The sequence below is a fragment of the Notothenia coriiceps genome, unplaced genomic scaffold (assembly GCF_000735185.1).
Source record: "Notothenia coriiceps isolate Sejong01 unplaced genomic scaffold, NC01 NC01_scaffold00001840, whole genome shotgun sequence".
Lineage (NCBI taxonomy): Eukaryota > Metazoa > Chordata > Actinopteri > Perciformes > Nototheniidae > Notothenia > Notothenia coriiceps.
Window position 1 is genome coordinate 48,014 of NW_011334541.1, and position 21,009 is coordinate 69,022.

The 21,009-nt window shown below is 42.4% G+C and overlaps 1 protein-coding gene across 1 annotated transcript in view; it reads left to right on the forward strand.

Moving 5' to 3' along the window:
• Positions 1–20,215, forward strand: part of rspo2 (R-spondin 2) — a 56,210-nt gene extending 35,995 nt beyond the window's left edge. Inside the window, exon 6 of the mRNA XM_010792766.1 lies at positions 18,777–20,215. Within this exon, the coding sequence (XP_010791068.1) occupies positions 18,777–18,889 (113 nt within the window). The 3' untranslated portion in view covers positions 18,890–20,215. The remainder of the gene's footprint in view (positions 1–18,776) is intronic.
• The last annotated feature ends 794 nt before the right edge of the window (positions 20,216–21,009 follow it).

Below are 21,009 nucleotides of genomic sequence, written 5' to 3' on the forward strand. Positions count from 1 at the left end.
TTAGTCATATGCTGAGAGAAAAATAAGACAAGTCAACTCGAAATGCACCAAATGTTCTTAAAGTCTACTCAACAGGTGTGCATTATATTGAATCGATTTGATCTTCACCTTTGTGGCATGTCAACAATTGTTTATTAAAAGCAAACTTCCCCTAAAAACTCTATAAGGGCAGGTGTTGTGTTTAAATGTCACATGGCACATACCTTAAAATGGGAGAGATGCCACCAAAAAAAGTTGTTAGAAGAAGAAACAAGTAGTGGGGAAATTGAGGTACAAATAAATAAACTCAGACAAAGTAAACATGATTTTCAATGTCTTCAATCTTGGCCTTACAGGAAAATTAAATAGCATCTTAAAGCAGTTATAAGTCATCCAGAAGCTGACACTATGACAATAGGTTCTTGATCTATGGATTTTATTTGGGAAAAATGAACCAATAGTATTTCTTAAGCCTCAAAATGTTACAAACCAATCATCAGTATTACTCTAAAACGTATAATTAACTAAATTGAATATGATGATATTCAGGGATATTTAAAGCTGCTTACATTGGACATAACATTTGTGGACTGTGTTAAAAAACAACACCTTTTTTCTTATCTTAGTACGACCGCTCTGAAGTGTTTGTGAATCCCAGAAATCAATGGGTTAAAACAAAAAAAAAGAGCAAAACATGGTTACGAACAAAGGCATTTCTTCTTATATCGCTTTCAGCATGAGGCCTCTCTTGAGGAATAAGGAAGTCGTTGAGATGGTAAAATGCTCTTCTTTCCTTCAGATCCCTGGAGAGAGGCTCTCTGTACGGGCTATAAACAATAACAATACTTTATATCACCATTGACAGACTGCGTCCCCCCCTCTCTGTCTTGTGAGCTGATGGGAGGAGAGGAAAGGTGAGTGGAGTGATAACACTGCACAGCCCGGGTGTTCCACATTGATGCCATTAAGGAATTCCCTACAGAGATTTCCCAGCAGCCCCTGTCATCAGATTCACTGGTTCACAAACAGACATGTATGACAGGTTTGATTTCTCTTTCTCTGCTTCTTTTTTTCTGCTGCCCCTAGCATCGCTAATCAATCCATCTGGGTATTTTATTTTATTTCACTACTGCCCACCCACTCACTATACTATAATCTTTAAACAACAGCTGCTTCTGCAATGTCAGTGAAATTAGATCTTGTGTAAACAACTTAAAATGTGAAAGCTCTCCAAACACCCATGCTTAATGTAATCCCTGATTTGGGATTTAACAGGGACTAAAGTCCAACACAAATGCACCATTGCAACTTGGGCTAATTTTCAACAGTTTTACTAATCGGCTTTCAGATTCCCAGACGGCACATAAGTATTTACGGTAGAAGTCTGGAGTGACATTTGTTCAGCTCTGCTTGCTTGATTCCTATTTAAAAGTATAATCATTTTAGGGGCATTTGTAGTGCAAGGATGCAGCTAAGCACAAAGTTAACCCAAACAAGAACAGAAGTTTTACAATATGAAGTTATTGAACAGTAAAACATTTATAGCTTAGCAACATTTGGAACTGATAACAGAAAGATATTAAAGACCTGGTTTTCCAGAACAATGCGGTTCGACTTACACTGTAAACGCTTCTACGAGCCCGTGAAGACTCACAGTCCCCCTGGCGACCTCATGGAAAGAAAAAGGGAAAAAAAGCAGAGAAAGGAAGAGTTAGAAAGAAGCAGCAAATAATGATATCTTTGGCCTTTGGATTATGTACCTGTACTTGGAGAGCTTCAGGCCTTGTGGGAGTATTGATCTCCAGTGCATGTAACAGGAGAAACCATTTGTGATGTAGAGCTCTATCAAGGCCAAGCCCTCCATGCCATCAGTCATCTGAGTGATCGAATCCAGCCACCACTAATAATGTCTGTCATAACTCCTGTGTGCAGTCTGTGTTTGTTCTGTAACTGTGATAACTAGCCATGATGCCCAGTCTATTCCCCTTACCATCAATTTGAAACCATGGACAAACAAGTTACGAAGTCTGCGGCTGGGGTGTAGGAGACGACAAGACACAGTCTATCACCTCATCCCTCCTCCGCTGTGTGACATCTGAAGACCCTGCAAGTCTGTATTTAAGGCCATGGGCATGACAGACAGGCGGGCAGTTGTTTAATTTACCCAGCAAGCACCTACAGTCTGGCACAGGGGACCAAAGTGAACCCAGATCCGCCCTGAATCGACCAGGAGGTATTTGGTTGACTAGTGGGATGTAAGCCAGGTTCTGTCTGTGGTTCTGTGGTGAATCCGACGTGCTGTGGACCTCCTGGTCCTCCCCGTCTGCGAACCATCTGCTCCAAAGCCTCTGCTCCTGTAAAACGATGCACAGAGCAATGGTGATTGCCTCAAATCCGCTCTGGAGGAAGCTTAACCGCCTTGTCTGTAGCGCACCCTGCACGAGACACCAAACGATTCCGGTTACTGGCAGCCTTTGCGTACGAGCAAGCAGTTAACTCGCGTGCGTGCGTTCGAGCGTGTGAAACACAATGTTGGTGTTTATACTCGACGAGCCAAGAGGTTTAAGCTCTGGCGAAAGATACCCTTCACTTTTGAGCGTTTTAGTTACGCAGTCAGTGTGATCACATCTGAGTCTGGCCTGTGTTTGGCTTGGAAACCTCACATGCAAACACATTTCTGGATGTGTTGCCTTCGACCATGAGGCCAGCTTTTTCTTTTTTTTTTAAACAGATGCACGCTTTCAACTTAAGCCCAATTGATGGAGCATGTTCTTTTTCCTCTCAGCAGAAGAACTCTCCACCACTCTGAAGTCACAGCACTTCTACTCCTTCATGTACTTATCTCATTATTCCAATTAATGTTCTCTGGGTGTGTTCTACGGGAAGTCAGGACTGTTGGGAGAGCTGGTGCACAGATGACAAGTCCAGCTCTGATTCCTGACACATTGGAATGACGTTTGGTGATTAACGGCGATCTCTGGCCTGGGTAATATCACGGACAATCCGGATCAGTTCTTCCCGCCAGCGGGAGCCGAGTGAAGAGCGTTTTCCCAGGACAGAAGGAGAGCACTAATTGGCAGCCGACCTGTCATAGTGATTATGTGTGCCTCGCACCACAGCCTGTTTTGACTGGGGGAGCCACAGCATAATCTTCATTTAATAAGGCCGCTCCATAGGGGCTGACACAGTAGCTGGTGGGAAGGCCTCAGAAGCAGCCCGCCGCCCTTGGACGGCATGGATAGCCTGGCTCCGGACACAAGGCCTGACTTTGGTGTCTGACTGAGACAACCCCTCCCCCCTTAGCTTGATTCGTTCATTCATTTAATAAATACTGCAAAAATCTAGTTGTGAAAATGGGAAAAAGCTTGAAACATAATAAGGATTTCCTCATGCTGTACACACAGCTGTGAATCTGTAAAGCTGAGATGAACTTGAAATCCTCTCGCTGTGCTGTAGTGAATAGGGTGAACCTGTCAGTGACTTGGCCAGGTCACCATCATCCCAATGCCAATGGCGGTTATGGTCACTGCCGCGGTCACAGTCTCAAATGATTACAAGTTCAGTTTCTGCTATAACATATTTCCAAATCTCTGCCGTAGATTATTCTGTTTTCCCCCGCCGTCTCTGTGTTTGTGTTTCATATCTTATCCTAACCAGATGAAAATTGATTATCAGTAGGCTCATGTCTGGATTGGCAATCAATTGGTAACTTGGTTTATGCTGATGTTCTCAAACCAAACTTTTGGGGTTTATTTTTCTTCCTTTCATTCAGTTTGGCCGTGTTAAATCTTCTGTCAGAGGAGAAAGTCATTACCAGTAGTCTTTAAGACTTGTCTGCCCTGGTTACATTCCTTATTCTTGGAGGTGAAGGGGGGAATGATCCTGGAAGCCCGGGGTTAGCAGGAGTTGGAGGGGGTGTCTCTGATTAACTTCCCACTAAGTGCCCCTGCTCTCTGACCAAAATAAATATGGCTGCTGTCATTTTGTCAGCAACTGTCTTCAGAGAGCAATATTTGAAACACCCCATGATCCTGCTGGCTTTTATATGGAGAATCCATCGTCATACCACAGGCATGAACCATAAACATGTGGAGGCCTTTCAAAGACCAGGCGGTGGAGGGATGGAAGAGGAGGGGTCAGCAGCACTCGCTGGGGCGCCATACTCAACAGTATTGTCATCTGGTCTTTCCCAAGCAGGAAGAAAGAGGGGGAGTGTGAGTGGAGAGTTTTCTTTCACACTCTTTGGCCCAGTTGAGTTTTGGTTTTGCTAAACTGCCTTTTGTAGACCGATGTACACACACTCAATACAGCACTCCTCTTATTTTTTTGACTCGCTATATTATTGATATTTCAACCTGAAGGGCACTCGGAAAGCATAGACCTCTGCCAAGGCCAGGCCATAACTCGCTATGCTAAAAAGTCATTGTGTATCTGCCCGTGATTCTTAGCCACTCAAAGATTAAATGGGTTCCTTCTTGAGTTATTATACACCCTTTCACCAAGGATGATGAAAATCGTGGCAGTTTTTAGGTAATCTGTAAAACAAGCAAACCAAGTCATCAATATTGGCAGAGATGATAAATATAGATAACTTCCCGAAAATGATTGGATGTTGAGTACAGTAAATATCTCCAGAAGTTGATGTTTTATATTCCAAGACTAGGAGAAAATCATGACCTGAATGACACATTTGTAAGCCTTGTAAAACCTTGCACATATTGTTCTGCGTGGCTTTGTCAAACAGTCGTAACACTGAGTTGGTTGCGAGGCTTCCGTTGTGATCCCTCTAACAGAGGAAATGAGGCATATGTGCCGACATCAACAGCCCCATCAAAAACAGACGTACACAAACAAACAAAGTGGCAGCAAACTGGAGGGGGGGAGAAGAAAAAGGAGGAGGAGGTGGAGAAAGGGGAGATATACTGTACAGAAGTGGAATGTTTTCATGTTCTCTTGCCCCACAAACGGGAGCTATTTCCCCCCGCTGAGCAGTATATGGGCTGATATTGCCCATGACACGGTCAGGGCCGTAAAATGCGCCTTTAGCGAACATTCCCTTGGCTGGCAGTTTGTACTGTTACACCCTGTGATTTTTTACAGCAGACGAGACACGGTCTGTGTCTTTACAGGGATGGATGGCAACAGCTTGTGATGAGAACTTTGAAGTAGGGTTCGACTCGTATATCGTTCTCTTTTTTTTGGGTCTTTTATAAAAAATCCAGCCAGAGACGTGCACTTGTGATTTGACGGAGGTTTGCCATTGACCGCAGTTTGTAATAGTTTCCTCGGAAGGCTGATCAGAGAAATTGATACGTTGATGTGTTAAAAGACTTTACAGAACAGCTTCAGGGGTGGCATTCTGTAAAACCTGTAATTAAACCTGCTTACCCAGCTTTTAAAAAACTTCATTGGTATGGATTTGGAGTTTGATGATTTAAATGTAGTTTTAGAGGCTCTCAACTCTGACAGGCGTAAAGTAGTTGGAAAATGTTGTACTTTATTAGAATTTGTTAGAAATGGGGAAGTTTTATGATATGGAACAAACAAAATACAACTTTATTTCTGCATCAGTGCTGTAAAAAAAAACTTCTTATATGTGTCCGACCCTATTGGAGTAGGCCGTTGTGTTGAAGTTTCTCACATTTAGTCCGCGTTGGTCAGATGTCTGATGGTGCTACATCCCCCCCGCCTTCTCTGTCTGCCAGACCTCCAGCCCGACACTGCTGCCACCTCTCTTTATCTCCCCGTCTCCGCCACACAAGGCAGATGAGGATGAACACGCACATACAGACACACACGTTAACGTCGTCAGTGTGAGAAAAGCGTAACATACACCGCCAAACAATAAAACCGACCTCACAGGCAGAACAAGTCTCCACATTATATACTCTTTTCCCTGTCCCTGTTTCCATTCTCTTTTCCTGTCTAGCACTCGAATGACACTCTCTCGCTCATGTATCACATATCAACAAGCTGCAACGGAGGATGCGTGGTGCACAGCGTTCCAGCCAACGCTTCGTGGAGGAGAAAAGAAGGAAGCCTGAAAACATCTGGTGCACAGTTGCACCGGTTCAGCCACCAGAAGCCCCTCTTCTCTCTTCTCCACCTCTTCCCACCCTCTTTTCCTCCTTTTCTCCATCTCTGGTGGGCGTCTTTATGGAGACATCACAGCTTTTAATTACAGCGGGTGATTCAGAGAGAGGCTGTGGCTTCTGACCCACTCATGTCCGTGAGCGTGGACAGACATGCAGACACAACAGAGCAGCAAGTACAGACTGCTGGCCTTTTGGCTGCACGTTCTCCTGTGAGTGTGTGTGAATTAACGGTGGCAAATACAGGGGTGATGCAGACTAAAAGCAGAGCCATTATAGTGGTAAGTAGAGGCCAGGGCTAACTAGCACTACACTCCCATCAACACAAAGAAACACTGAGGTGATGTCACTGGTGAGCAATTGACCTTAAACTCATTCACCTTAAAGGTATACTTTACCCACAAAATGAACATTTGAACATTAATTACTGAACCAGTAGGACCTCAGATTCTTAGAATTGTTTTATGATGAAAATAATATTGATATTCTAGAACTCATTGTTTTTCTGACACGCTTCCATGGTGATCAAAGAATGAAAAAACCTTGATAAATTGATGTGAAGGGGGGCTGCAATTAACAACAGCAAAAGTATATCAAAACATATTAACTTTATCAGTTTTGAATTATTTCCCATCTTGGAGGAATTCAAGAAAATTGAACTTTTCTTCACAAACTCAAGGTACCATTGGGTGAGTTTGTAAATGCTCATTATGGGTGAAGTATTCTTCTAGCCCCTTTTCCTCAGTAGAACCAACAGCCTGAGACACAAGCCTGTCCGCAGTTATCAACTGCTAATATGATAGGTGAAGAAAACTCACTGGTCTGGAGCCAGTAACAATGAACCGTTTGTTTGGAGAGGGGTAATAATACACACTTTAATAAGCATTGATTTTCTATTTCTTTTCCACATGGTAGCAACGCAACTGGTTGCCACGTCTATGTTTAAAACTCAAAAGTTTTCCGTGCTTCGAGACATCCTATATGTTAAAGACAAGGGAATTTCTGACCCTAAAATATGCTGCTTTTTAACTGTTAATCTACATTTGTAGGTGCGAGAAGCAATCCTTAACTTGCCTCTGGTTCTTTTCAATTTGTTTGGTTTCCAAAAGAAAGAAAACCAATATTTGGAGTATTAAATGTAACATGTTAATATATATATTGTATTATAAATAATACATTAAGTTAACATGGCAGTTAAATGGAAATTCAGTTTTTGCAAAACGTCATACAAATATGCACCGTAAAATACCTACATATGTATCTGAACCTATACATTTTGTACGGTCGGTGACCCCTCCCTAATTTGGGGTACTCACATTTGGCAAACACTTTCCTCATGTCTGTATTTTGAGTGATATGCTCGGCAGGAGAGTAAATGTAGGATGATGGCTCTCGGAGGAAAACCTCAAGACATGATTGAGTGGTCTGTGTCATGATCTCAACCCATTCCCAGGTACCATATCAAATCTCTTCAAACGTAAATGCTCCTTCCCGCTGGGTGGCAAGGTTCAGGACCGTGATCCCGAACAGGCCTTGAGACATTTCTTTCGGATTAGTGGGAGCTTAAGCATCCCTTTGATTTGATTCCTTTCTCCTTCTCTTGATGCATCTCTGACAGATGCTGCTGCTGCTGCCTTCTGGAGTACACAAACCTCTCCTCTGCGAGGTGAGACCCTGAAATGACCGTTGAAATTGCACTGTAATCATACACAGCTAAAAACAACAAGAAAATGTCTGCCATATGCCTCAAAGCCCTCTGTTTGTGTTTGAGGGAGTCGAAGGGGGATTATTGACAAGAGTGGGAGAGCCTGGATAGAGGTGCCTGGATAGAGGAGCTGAGCGGAGGGTGACTCTTATTGGCTGTGTCTGTGATCAGATCTGTCAGAGCCACTCAGCTGTCTGTCTGCCCGGTGTTTGACAAGTGTTTGATGCAGCACAGGCCTTAGAGAGGATCAAGCTCTTCCTGAATTGGCTTTACCTCTCTCCCTCGTGCAACAGGAGCTCGGCAAACACATCAAACACACCCTCCCCCGCCTTTCTTCCGCTGTGAACTAATGAGCTATTTTAATCGAAAAATCTGTGCCGTTGGTTAGATCATCACAGGAGACGAGAACAACAGTGCTTTTCGAGAGTAAGTCTAACAATCAAAGAAAACAAAAAGCCCCGGCCAGACTTGATTCCCTCATCACTGGTCATTGCATGGGGATTGCGCGATGATCCTGATTGCCCATGTCTTTGTTTTAGTGTCTAAGCCTGTCTGATTTAGCTTGGCTCCTCGCTTGTTAGGGTCTGGCCCTGTTTTGGGACAGTTGTGCTCCATGTCCAAACAAGTGAGGGATTTCCTCCTTGGGTTTCCCAGTACAGAGACAGGCGGATAAAAGGACTTGTGCAGAAATGAGATATAAAGAGGGACTCATGCTGGACAATTTCCTCCTATATCCTACCTCGTTCCCTTACAGATCCACAGAGACCAGGAGGATGCAGACCAGGTGGAATTAAGGAGAGACGAGTGTGCACGCACATGAACACACGCACTCACTAAAACGCTGTTTCCATAAGTGAAAAAACAATGCGTGTATGTCTCTGTCATTTGGATTCATTCGAATGGGCTCTTCGTTAGATCATGCTTCTAACAAATGTCATGAGAATTCTGGTAATTTTACCGTAATCCCTCTGACAAACAGACTAACTGATTTAGAAAGTTTAACCTCCTTGGTAGAGGTAAAAAAAACTATTTAAAACCCAAACACATTGTTGTTCACATGTGCTACAAAGATGAAGACTTTGTGGATATTTGTGGTGACCTTGTTCTTGATCTCAATATAGTCAATAACACCCATCGCCTAGCTTTCTGCTCTTAGCAAAGTGATAGCGGTGGCAGATCTACCATTGGGGTTCTTTTCAACATTTTACTAGCTAATTGAGATACATTTAGCGGAATCATTTTAGTCAGATCTCCACAAGTAAATGATCCGTGTGGAAGACGTCGGAGTAAAGAAACGTCATAGTTATTTGCCGTGTAGTCCTATAGTTCATCCAGTAATGAGCAGAACAGAGATCACCACCAACGCCAACACCACCGTAATCTTTGACACTATCCAGTATTGGCTTACCTGCGGTGAAAGACCACAGTAGATTAGGTGGCCATGATTTTTTTTCCATTACTAAGCCAAACCCTGATGTTTCATTAAACCTAGCCAAGTACTGTTGCTGTTTTATTTAGTTTTGTCTCAATGTACATTAACCATGTGTTTGAAACTGCCTTTGAAAATCCTTAGAAATTGAGATTGCATTTAACTCGTATGGAGACGTTATTTTTTAGATAGGGTTGTACGGTCCAAATAACGGAATAACACCCTCCCTTTGACTGTAGGAATGTACTACTAGTAGTAAGGGTTTTAAAATGGTTGTTGAAACCCTCATCCATGCATCCCTCCTACACCTTCAAACCCCATAAGCGTGCAGAAAGCCCCCTATTCTTAGAGCACCATATTGCATGCCATGGCTTAGTTAACATTTTATTCCTCTCCATAAAGTGGGGTGAGGTGCAGAGGGATTGTTTGTGAAGACCTAGAGGCTCATGAGAGGGGGCTGAGCCAGGTAAATCCCCAAGCCAGGGCCCTCTGTTGGGGGTTGACCCACCCCCTTCCCCAATCCTACGTTACCCAAGGCCCAGACTCAACAGATCCTGGAAATGCAGATTCACCTCCCCGGATGAGGATGTGCTTTTCCTGCCTTGATCCAGTGTCAGTTTGAGGGTGCTTTTAGAGTTAGAGTGCACAGTTAATCCTACTTCACACAGAGAGATTGTTGAGATCCTCTGGAGTGTGTGTGTTCAAGCTATTCCTCAAAAGATGCCAAGCTTGATTGCTGTATAAAATAAAAGGTAGTGTGTACAAGTACTAAAATGTTCTGCAAGTCCAGCTTTTAAAAGCTTTTACTTCTTAATGGCACTGCAAAGATAATGAACTACATGGAGCTGCAGCCACCAGTGATACTGTGTCAGTGTAAAGACCTGGAAATGTAGATGACAGTTATATCAGAGTAGCTTGAGAGTAGCTTGTAATCATAGATTGAATGGAACAAATAAATCTCTGCGGTATCTTGTGCCTGTTGAAAATAATTAATCAGCTCAATGCAATACACTTAATCGGAAACCAAGATGAATGACTATCATAACTCTGGGAGACACTTCCTGCTTTATATCAAAGCTTGTGGGAATTATCAAAGCCTTTATGGAGGCCTCGTGTTGATATAGAAGACGTGGAAATCAAAACTGAGTGCTTTGGCCCTTCCCTAGCTTTCTGTAAAGACAAACAGAGTCCACATCTGTAGTAACTTCCCTGCTAGAATGATGAATTTGCTACTGTATACCCCGGCAGGTTTCCTGATCTTCGGATCGGCGGTCACATTTGAAAACCACTCCCTCGTATGCTGCAGCTATCTTCAGCTCAGCCCGCCTCGCCCCCGTACACACAACAAATGCAAAAGCAAACACCAGCGGCATGCCTTGAGGAACATCGGCGCAGGGGCCTCCCTTTGATAAGTGCAGAGCTTTATATTTTTCTCATCAGAAATGAAACACAACATTAAGCCATTCATTAAAGTCAACTAAAGCTAATTATCCCTCATTTACCAAAGTGCCCGTGGGGCAGGAGAGCCCCACGGAGCATATACTTAGACCCAGATGTGTCGATGAGTCAGTCAGGAGATATCAGACCGCAGAGAGGACTGCTCACTTCTCTCTGAGTCCTGCGGTTTCCAGGCGCATCAGACAGAGCGAGCCCCTCGTGATGCCTGCCTGGCTGCTGACGTTTCTCCACTGACACAGTGAAAAAAAAGTCGATAATGTTAGATGCCTTAATTCAAAGCTGAATAATGGAGTTAGAGTAACAAACCTCTTGGCTCGCACATTTTCCAAGTTTTGTATTGGCTATGTCACAAACATCAGGCTTCTATTCAAACAAACTCTCATTGCTGCAGGGGGCGACATGATGCGTACAGAGTTCTGCTCTCAACGGCAAGTTGTTATGTTTTGGCAGATTCAAGCGGAAGTTGGTAAACCTTAACAGTTGGCAGGGTTTCATTGCCCAAAAACCATATCACGTCATGTGATTTAACTCCTCAGACCTAATTTCCTCTTTTCTGTGTCTGTTACCCCCTCCAGACATTTAGGAATAATGGCTGAACCGCTATACCACTGAGATGAGGAAACTTAACCCTTGTAGCCCGTTATTGCCGTTTAGAAGGCATGCATTTGTATTCCGTTGTGATGTTTAATTGAAAAAGTTCCTGTGGATGATGCATACAAAGCTGTTAAAGATAAGGAAAAAGGAAATACATTTTCTCCTTGTTTGTCCCATTCTGCTGAAATTCTGTGAACACAATACTTGCCCATTTTTGGTGAGCCTGTATTCAGCCCCTTGGTTTTGTTTAGAGTTGGTGGGTGTGTGAGCTTCATTGTGTGGACAGGACTTCTGGAGGACTACGTGCAGTCACAGGGGCTCAGCTAGCTGTTGATAGTCAGTGAATACCTCGGAAGATGTGATGCATGGTTCTAAAGGCTTTGGGGCTGTTTAAAGGGACTTTTTGCAACACAGATGTTTAAAGAGATTTCATGTATTCCTAGAAGGCAATGCTGTATATCAATTTAAGGAGTGTTTCAAGGATTACTGTGCCATGTTGACATGCCAGCATCAAAGTGCGTCTTTGAAACCCAAGAAATCTTGCCCGAGGTTTCCGACTTGGAAATCTGACCGAAGGGATTATGCCATTTATTTTTTCCTATTACAGTAGGAAGAAGTAATTCCCAACTTTCCAGCATTTCTCAAACACAGCACAAGTGTTTAAGTGAAGGTGTAATAGAGGAAATAGCTCTGGAAAACCAGTTCTTAGTTTTTAAGCTTTTTGGAAGTTGGCCTAATTTAACATCTGTCATGGAAGGATTCTCCCCTACCTTGGGAGCCAGAGGTGACAACAAGGGAATGGTTCCCGTGTTGGGAAATGCAGCAGAGCATGACTTTGAACTTAGACTGATGGAGAAGAACTTTAATGTGCAGGGTCATCATCTGTTCTCTAGCCATTCTGGGATGTGGCTGCTTCTCGCTGGTGTGATCGAGCTTCTCCAGAGGGGGAAAAAACACGCTGTCTTCACTGACCATCAGGCGTATTAATCACCGTGTCAGTCATGCATGTATTGCCGGGACTTCTCTGCTTAGAGACGTTAATCTCCGAGCCGGGTTTTCGCTTTAACTTACTGTCAGTGAAACGAAGCATCAAAGAGCGGAGCGGTGAGCTAACCTGCTTTTTAAAATCTCTGCGTGGATCCTCCACTGGGCCATAGATGAGAAAATAATGACCGACCTAATCCCAACATTAGCTTTTTAAATCGGAATGCGTATGTTTTAAATCATTCTCGCCTCGCCGCGTGGTGATAGTAAGCAGAGCGTGGGGGGGTGGGGGAAGAGAACCAAAAGAATGAAAGAGTGAATGAAAGAGTGTGATCCACAGTAACCTTGTTAGGGCTAAGTGACGCTGTGCAGAGAGCCTCTTGTCAGTTGGTTGGCAAGATGAGCTTCTTGTAAATGATTGTCCTCTCTGTCAAAAGGCTGATTTCTTTTTTCCTACATCTGACGTCTGGTTCTTTGCTGCAGTATTTCCCAGGAGTTTCCTTCCATAATATTGTAGCTTTTTCACTCAAATGTACTCGTTCTCCACAGCATTCCTCTGTAGGTAAACAACAGCATAAAAAGAAAAAATTTGGCTGTTTTCTCAGCTACACCTTAATGAACTATTGCCCACTTGAGGTCCCACCACTGTGTCCCACTTATAAATCTTCTGAAACAAAGTTTAGCATCATAATAGGGCACTGTGAACATCAGTAATCTTTCCCCAGACAGAGGAGTTGTCGTTGTGTGAGCACAGAGAGCCCTGGCTGGCTGCAGAACCTTTCCCCTTCGCAGCATTATAAATGTATGTGTGAGGAGGCCCTTAATGGCTGCTAATCCAATTTCTGCCACTGAAATCAAATCTCACTGGCGCCAGTACTTCTCTCCTTCCCTCACAAATAATGGCCTCCGCTTTGGCTTGTTTATGAAAACGACGAGCTGCCAAAAATTCCGGCTTTACCTTCCTTAAGTTCATCCGAATCTTCTTAAAAATTGTTTGGGTGTTTTTTTTCTTTCTGTCAACCACTCTCCCTGTCTTACGAAAGTTATTCATTGACCGTCTGCATTGAGTGGAGGGATGGGGTAACAGGAGAGCAGAGGAGAGTTTTCAGCAGGATAGGATGCCATTTACCGTATGTCTTAATGCCTTCTCGAGGTCAGCCATCGATTTTTCTCAAACCGCAAGCAATGGAGATAAGATTAGGCCTTAGATTCCTGCACTGCCGCCGGAGCCGTTAGAGGATGAAATCACTTGGCCTGTACCGGCGGTCAGTGCTTCGCTCTTTTTAAGCAGGTCATGGCCTAGGGGATTATAGGGTACCATGCACAAACCCCTGCTGTAGCCTCAGGGCCAACACAGCGGGGAAAGATTCATGAACTTTGCTGGTGACAAAAACGTCAAAAAAAGCCAGAGAAAACAACACTGTTGCATTATGCAGAATTTCTCTAATGTAAAGTTCTTGAGTTTGGTCCCTTTTTCCAAAACACAGATATTAGCTCTGACACAGATGAAGGGGGCTTTGGCTTTGGCTACCTTCCCCCTGGATATGGATTTGACTGATTATCTTTCAGGGCATCAGTTGGACAAGTAGTCATATTGCCGCTCCGCAAGGAGATATTATTCTGGAGTGCAAGCCCTAATAATATGATATGTCTAATAGCGCTTAACTCTTAGTTGGACCTTCACCATGCAGTCGTCTCTATTATTGCTGAGAGCCTCAAATAGCGCTCGCAGGGACATGGAGAGGGGAAAAGTCAGAAGGAGAATGATGTGGAAGAAAAAGCGGTTCATTTGAGATGAACGTCCACCACAGTGCGTGCATAGAAGTTTAATATTTCTTTGCTCACTGGTTTGGCAGCTGAAAAGATTGGAAATGACACTAAGTATTTCTAAAGCTCACATAGGTGATATAGAAGCCCAAGATCACTAATGTACAGGCATAAGGGCAATTATATCACTCAGAAAAGCTCGCACACACGCATGGACATCAAAGGATTCCGGAAAGGTCATTTTTGACAGCGGAAAACAACCATCCCACCGCAGGCTCTGCTTCTGATTCAGAAATACAAAACATTTTGATTTGCTCTTCAGATTTTTGTTTGTTGGTTTGATTGAATTTTCATTTCAAACACAAACACAAACGTCAAAACTGGCAGAGGGAGATTGTATCTTTGAAGTTAAACTAAACATTGGTTGAATTATGGTTTGCTGTAGTGATAGCCAATGCATCCAAACCGGAAAGAAGAAGGATTCTAATTTTGTGATAAAAGCCATACAACTTGATTTGATCCCCAGTTTGGACGCAACACACTAAATGTGTGACAGTAAATGATTTGAAGCATAATGTGCCTTCCAAGACAAAATGATCTTAACATGCTCTAAGATTTGTGAATTTGTTTCTTGGTTTTGAAAGCAATCGAGATGACTTAATAATTTCTTTCCAGGCAAATTAAACTGTTTCCTCTGTGAACCCTGGTAATCAGCTTAAGTGATTACATCGGCTGTAAATATGAGATGATGAAAGCTCAGTGTTCAGAATGCGCATTGCCCTGGGGGAAAGGCTAAATGGGAGTTCTTGGGTAGATATGATAGGTCATCTCTTTTGTATCAGATGCTGTGGGAAGGGGGCTTGTGTGGGGATTGGTTGCCCTCTAGCTGTCAGTATTGAGATTGGGTTATAAAATATGGTATTAGATTGTAATGTAGGTGTCATCAGTCAATTTAAAGAGTTTGAGCTGAACACTTCAATATTTTCTTGCATTGAATCTGATTGAGAGTTTTCAGTAGCTTCAGGGAAAGTGATCAAATCAGTATTGTCATTATCTTTCGACAAACAAATGAATAAAAGTAGATCTCATCAGTATGGTGGATTTTGTAAGACTCCACACCATATAGTTATATATCCGGAGTCTAGTGATTTATAATGGTAGCATTTTAAAGTTATGACTGGAAAACAGCAGACATCAGCTGAGTGTATTTGGTTCCTGCTGGAAAGTCTTCCATTCCATTTTTTTCTACATCCCATGTGCTGAATGATGAACTGTCTTGACAGCTGTCATCAACTTGCTACAACCAACACCACATCATAGGAACCAGTAAAAAAAAGACAACAGCCCTTGAAAAAAAGGATGTTGACTGTTTGCCAAACTGCTTGTAAAATGTTGCAGAGACTATATTTGTATCATTTAGACAAAAGTATGTGCTTTAAAGTATATATGCTACAAGTATCTCAAACTTAAAAAGGTACAGATACTGTCCTCTGCTGTTTTAAGCTTGAATGGTTGAAAAAGCTACCATTAAAGTGGGTTATTTCTGCTTGTTCCCCCATTTCCAAAAATATAGCTCATAAGTGATGAATAGGAAAAAAAAGAAAGGTAGGGGGGGAAGTGAAATGATCATATCGATGTCAAAGTGTTACGGTTGTTTTATACATGAAAGATAACTTTTCAGTGAAGGTCTTCCTATGAAATATATCTAGATCATACTGTATACCTTTTGAACTCAATGCAGCTGCTGAGTTTGCATCTTTCCTGCAGTTTATTGTGTGGATAAGTGTGTGCCTGGGTGTGTTATAAGCACTGTTACAGGAAGTGTAAAACCCTTTGGATTACAGATCTCCTGCCCAGTTCTGAACTAGCCAGGAAAAGTACTTTTTAACTTAACTCTCACATATGTATTTGTGTTTCAAGCAATTGCTGTAAATGCAGGCCTTTTTCAGTTTAAATGCAGCCCTGTGTCCAAGAAAGGGCCCACCAAGTCTTCAACCATTTCAGAGGGAGTTTAATGCTGCACCATGCACTTTATTGCCGTCAAATGTAATTTGTCTTGAGTTGATTGCATTGAAAGCCGTGTTTATCAGGCACCTAGCAACACTGTTTTGAATTAAAATGACCTCTTTAAAGAGCAATTAGGAAAAAAAGAACCTATAGGCCAAATGCCCTTCAGCTCCAGATTTACAGTACTTTAATGAACATTATCATTCCGTAAGTCATGCAACACATCTAAAGTGGAATCAGTAAAGCAAGTGTACAAAGTGTCCGGGTAGTATTTTGCAATTGGAGGCCATGAGATTTTGATGGAAGAGTTTTGAACGTTATTTTCAAAGGGTGATTTTAACTGAGAGCTGTGTGCGAGAAACTTTATTACCAAGACTCAGATTGGCAGCTTGATTCAAAATAACAAGATTACATTAATTGCAGGAACTAGCTCTGAGATGTTTTGATGCATGCATTAATTACTATTAGCAAGGCAATATCTTGAGTTTTCACGCGTGTCGACTTAAATGAGTGAATATTTTCAAATGTACCTCACAGTGTAGCCCTGAGCATAAGAAACAGGTCTTTGGTGAGGGCACATTAAAGGCCACTTCAATGCCAGCACATATGAGAAGGCAACTAGAGATAATGCCCTCATTTTACATACGGTTACCTATTTTTCGTGAGAGAAAAAGCTTGAACAAGTGCAGTAATAAGGCCGAGAATCATTCAGAGAAACGACAAGACTTGTTTTTCTGCAGCGTTTTCCTGTGCTTCGCCCCTCAGCGAACCATAGCGTGGCTTGTTTCTTTGTGTTCTAGATCAGGATCCAGATAGCGTCTCATCATCCAAGCCTTACTCCACTTTTCCCCCCATTAGATTTTCTTTTCCCTTAAAATCCCTCACACTCACTCCCCCTTGCACACATACATCTCGCACACACACCTCGTTATCTTATTTGTGGCCTTGGCAGCCGGATTGTTGCCTTGCGGTTCGGTAGCCAGAGTTTGCTCTGTCACAGAGAGCCGGGGGGTGCAGAACCTCCACCACACAAGCTTCCATGAGAGCAGGAAGTCAGTTCCCAGCATGCTTTGCCCTTCCCAGCGAAACCTGGGTTGGATTAACCTTGGGCTGGGGGACCTTTCCAACTTGGAAAAGAGAGTTATGCAACTTCCCATACTTATCTTCTCTTTCTATTGCAGTGACAGTTGAAAAGTGTTGCGCTGAACAGACAACAGAGATTCAGTCATGAAGGTTGAAGCAAACCAAGACCTGATATGTGTTCCTTCATATTAGGTTGACTTCTTTATATAATCTTACCATTTTCATTGAGAAAAATTGGAGAACTTGTAAGGCATTAAAGGCCTTTTCTGTAATCTTTATGAGGCATCATTATTCCAAGCACACTTTGATTCATTTTTAGCCGCTTGTAGTTAAAACCAACATTTTTCCAAGTGGTTATCTTCCTATTCCATCACCTTTTTCACATTTTCCGACAGTGTAATCAAATACAAGCTCAAGCCCCAAATCCGGAGCTCTCCAGCCCAAAATAAGCAGGTTGAGTTCACATAATCTATTCCACAGCAGTCTTTTTCATTAGTTTGCTTTTACACACTACAGTTTACAGTAAATTCAATAGAAGTGGAGCTCACTGGTCATTAATTTGTTGTTTGAAAAGCTATCCTTTGCACCCATCAATATGTTGCTTCATCCTTGGTTGTTTGCCATGGCTAATTCTTACCCGATGAAGGTAATACTCAAAAACATTCCTATTTTAAGTCCTTGTGATGAGTTCAGTCAGTAGTACCGCAGCCCTGTCCCTGGTGCAGTAAAGCAGATATGCTTAGTGCAGCACCAAACAGTTGCAAACAATCTCTTTATATTGAGTCCAGGTCAATGAGTTTATGTGACATAACTGCTGTTTCTGCGAGACACTACATGGGTCTTTTCGCAAACAAAATATCTGATAAAAGATGATATTTTGGGTTGTTGTTGTTGTATCTTAGAGAGGCCTCAGATCCTCCTTATAAGGACTCAGCCAACACACTTTTGTCAGAAAACTGGAAAGGGAGAGGACGTTTATTATGTGCAGGGTGAATTTCCCTAAACCCATTTGGCCCAGAAACCAACCGTAATTTGTATATTACCATGCTCAAGTTCCGCTGTTGGCAGAACCTATTGTGTAAAGATATGCACATTGTAGGCCTAATGTCAACTAAATATATAAAGAGATTGGACAACATTTTGACACAGGGGCAAAATAAAAGATAGGTCATAGGGTCACCTTATTTATGTATAACATAATGACGGTATTATAAAAAGAAATTTGGATAGCTTGAAAGCATATTTCCTTGGAGTTTTCTTGTGAGTTTTGTGTCTACATATATCTGTATTAAAGAATTATGAGTTAAGGAAGCGTCTAGGAAGCGCCCCTAACCCTACCCTAACATTTTTGTGGGCATTTACAGTTTTATTGTGTTTCAAGCTGATTTACAATCAATCAACTTCAAGTTACTTCAAGGTAATTGTCACACAGACAACCTTTGGCCTCCAGGTGCCCCTAGGGTCTGGAGCCCCAGGGCAGTTGGCTGCTTTGCTCGGCCGGTAATCCAAACGTAGCCGTCATGTAACATTTGTACGAGAAACAGATCTCATTACACTGAGTAGAAAGACTCTGACACGAGGTTGTATGAAACACATGATAGACGATACTAACAATCTTTGGGTAGAACTGATTAAAGGGATAACTAATCTTTCTGTTTTCTTTCTGTCTACCCTGAAGGCTCAGGGAAGCAGCGATCCAAAGAACCAAAGAAGAAGAACAAGCAGAGGCTGCGGTTTCGGGCCCAGAACCAGCACAGCGACCACTTGGCCTCTTCGCGCCCCAGCCAGTGAGGTCTTGTACTACGGACTTCCCATTGAACAAAGAAAAACCAACGCAAAGCTGCTGCACCCATATTCTGACAGGCGACTATCCACCGCCTCATCCCGCTCTCCCTCGCCCCCCCCCCAAGGACACAACCATGACTCACAAGTCCCAAAAATATATGTTTGACATGCGATATCGGTATCAACACACGCTTTTCACGCCTCATTCCCCCGCTGCTTCTCCTCCGCCCAAAGTGACCAGCCAGGTGACTCTCATCCCCGCCCCGCCCCCTTGCATTGTGGACCTTTTACAGTTGACATTACCAAGCTCATTTCCCGCGATTAACATTGTCATTAACCAGGCAGGGTGATGGAAAACGGAGGGGCAACCAGAGACTGTGGAGGCGGGAGAGGCGGATAAAGGGAGGTGGATAGAAGAGGTAGTGAGGGAGTTGGCAAGCTAAACTGCTCGGGGAATAGGTTGGGATGGGGGAGGGGGTTGGAAAATAAGAGCAAGTATGAAGAGCGAAGGGGATTCGGCTGAAGCAAATGATGCAGATGGACAAGAAAATGGCATCTTGAACTTAAAGAGACTGTTTTTCGTTCCTATATATTTATGTCAAAACTACCCTCACCTTCCCCTCTAGATGGAGACGGAGCGTTCCCATGTGTGGCCTTTATGTTATGTACATTTTTGAGAGTAATATTAAAAGAAATTACCATGCATAGTTGCAAAAGTATTTTATTCTCAGCACAAACTGTTTACGTTCAGACTGCTTTATGCTCTAACTGTATAGTGTGGATAAAAAAAGAAGACATTTTAGTTGTTCGACTAGCATGGCAACAGACTCATGTGTACATAGTTTATCTAATTATGAAAGCTTATTACTGTATTTTCAGTAATGACTCGTTCACCGTTCTAAATGTTTTAGAGAGAAAAAGGTTGTAATACCAAGCTACAGATTAAAATGATTAAAAACAAATAATAAACATAGCCGCCACATAGCTATTTCATTTATATGGTATATATTTGATTTATTTATTAATTCTATTTTGTACTATTTTTGAGAACTTTTGCCTCATACTGTTACTCTTATATGCTGAAATATTCTTTGAGTTCCTTATAACAAGTGCATATCTTTCACACGTGGAAAATGTTTTTTTCTGATGTCACGCAAAGTGTTGTATTGCATTCATTTTGACCTCATCTACTGATTTAAAGAAGAAGAAAAAAAGACAAAACTATGCTTTGACGTATTCTAGGTTTAATGATTAGGATCCAGCTAAATGTATGGTCATAGGACTGCATATGTGTACATTGTGTTTTATTAAAATACATTTCATGTGACTGTATGATGAAGCCTTTCATTATTGTCTAATATGGCTATAATATATGTGGCTAAACCCCCGAAACTGCCGATTCCTTGTCTCACTACAGCGTAATATTATGTGATCTTGAAAACATTTGTGAAATCCATCATGTTGCACTGCATGACACAAGTGCTACCTCCAGCCAAAGGATTGGATATGCTCGATTGGGCCTTAACAGCATGACGGCACTGTTAAGGGTTTGTAATTCACTATGACGTATCCTCATGAATGGCAAAAAAATCTGTTCAAGTTGTTGGTGGCGCATTCATTTTCCAGCATTATACACCGACAACATGGATTTGGCTGCAGCACTTGCCTTTTATCACGCACACACACTTAATCACCTCCTTTTTCGATGCGTGCCGCACTTATTCACTTTTGTAGTCCTCAAAACATCAAATAAAAAAAGTATTCTCTGGGCCAAATCGTCCTCCATGGGCAACGAGATTTTTTTTTAATGCAAGTCACGGATAATTTAGCCAGAGATCCACACTGTATAATCATTGTTCCGAAGATTAAAAAATAAATAAAATTGAATCTGCCGGACAGCTTAAAGATGCACAGTAGCAGATGAATTATCACCCTGTGTCCCATCATCCTGGGAGACTTGGACCACAGTCTTCCTGCTCTGGTTAACCCCCCGATGGAATCACACGTTATATTTCCATGTTAAAATACCCTGCTCTCTACAGTATATGCTCCATATCCATCTTAAGGCCGAATACAGAGCAGTTTGTTCCTGAACATCTTTCACAGTGTTCAAAGAGACACACATT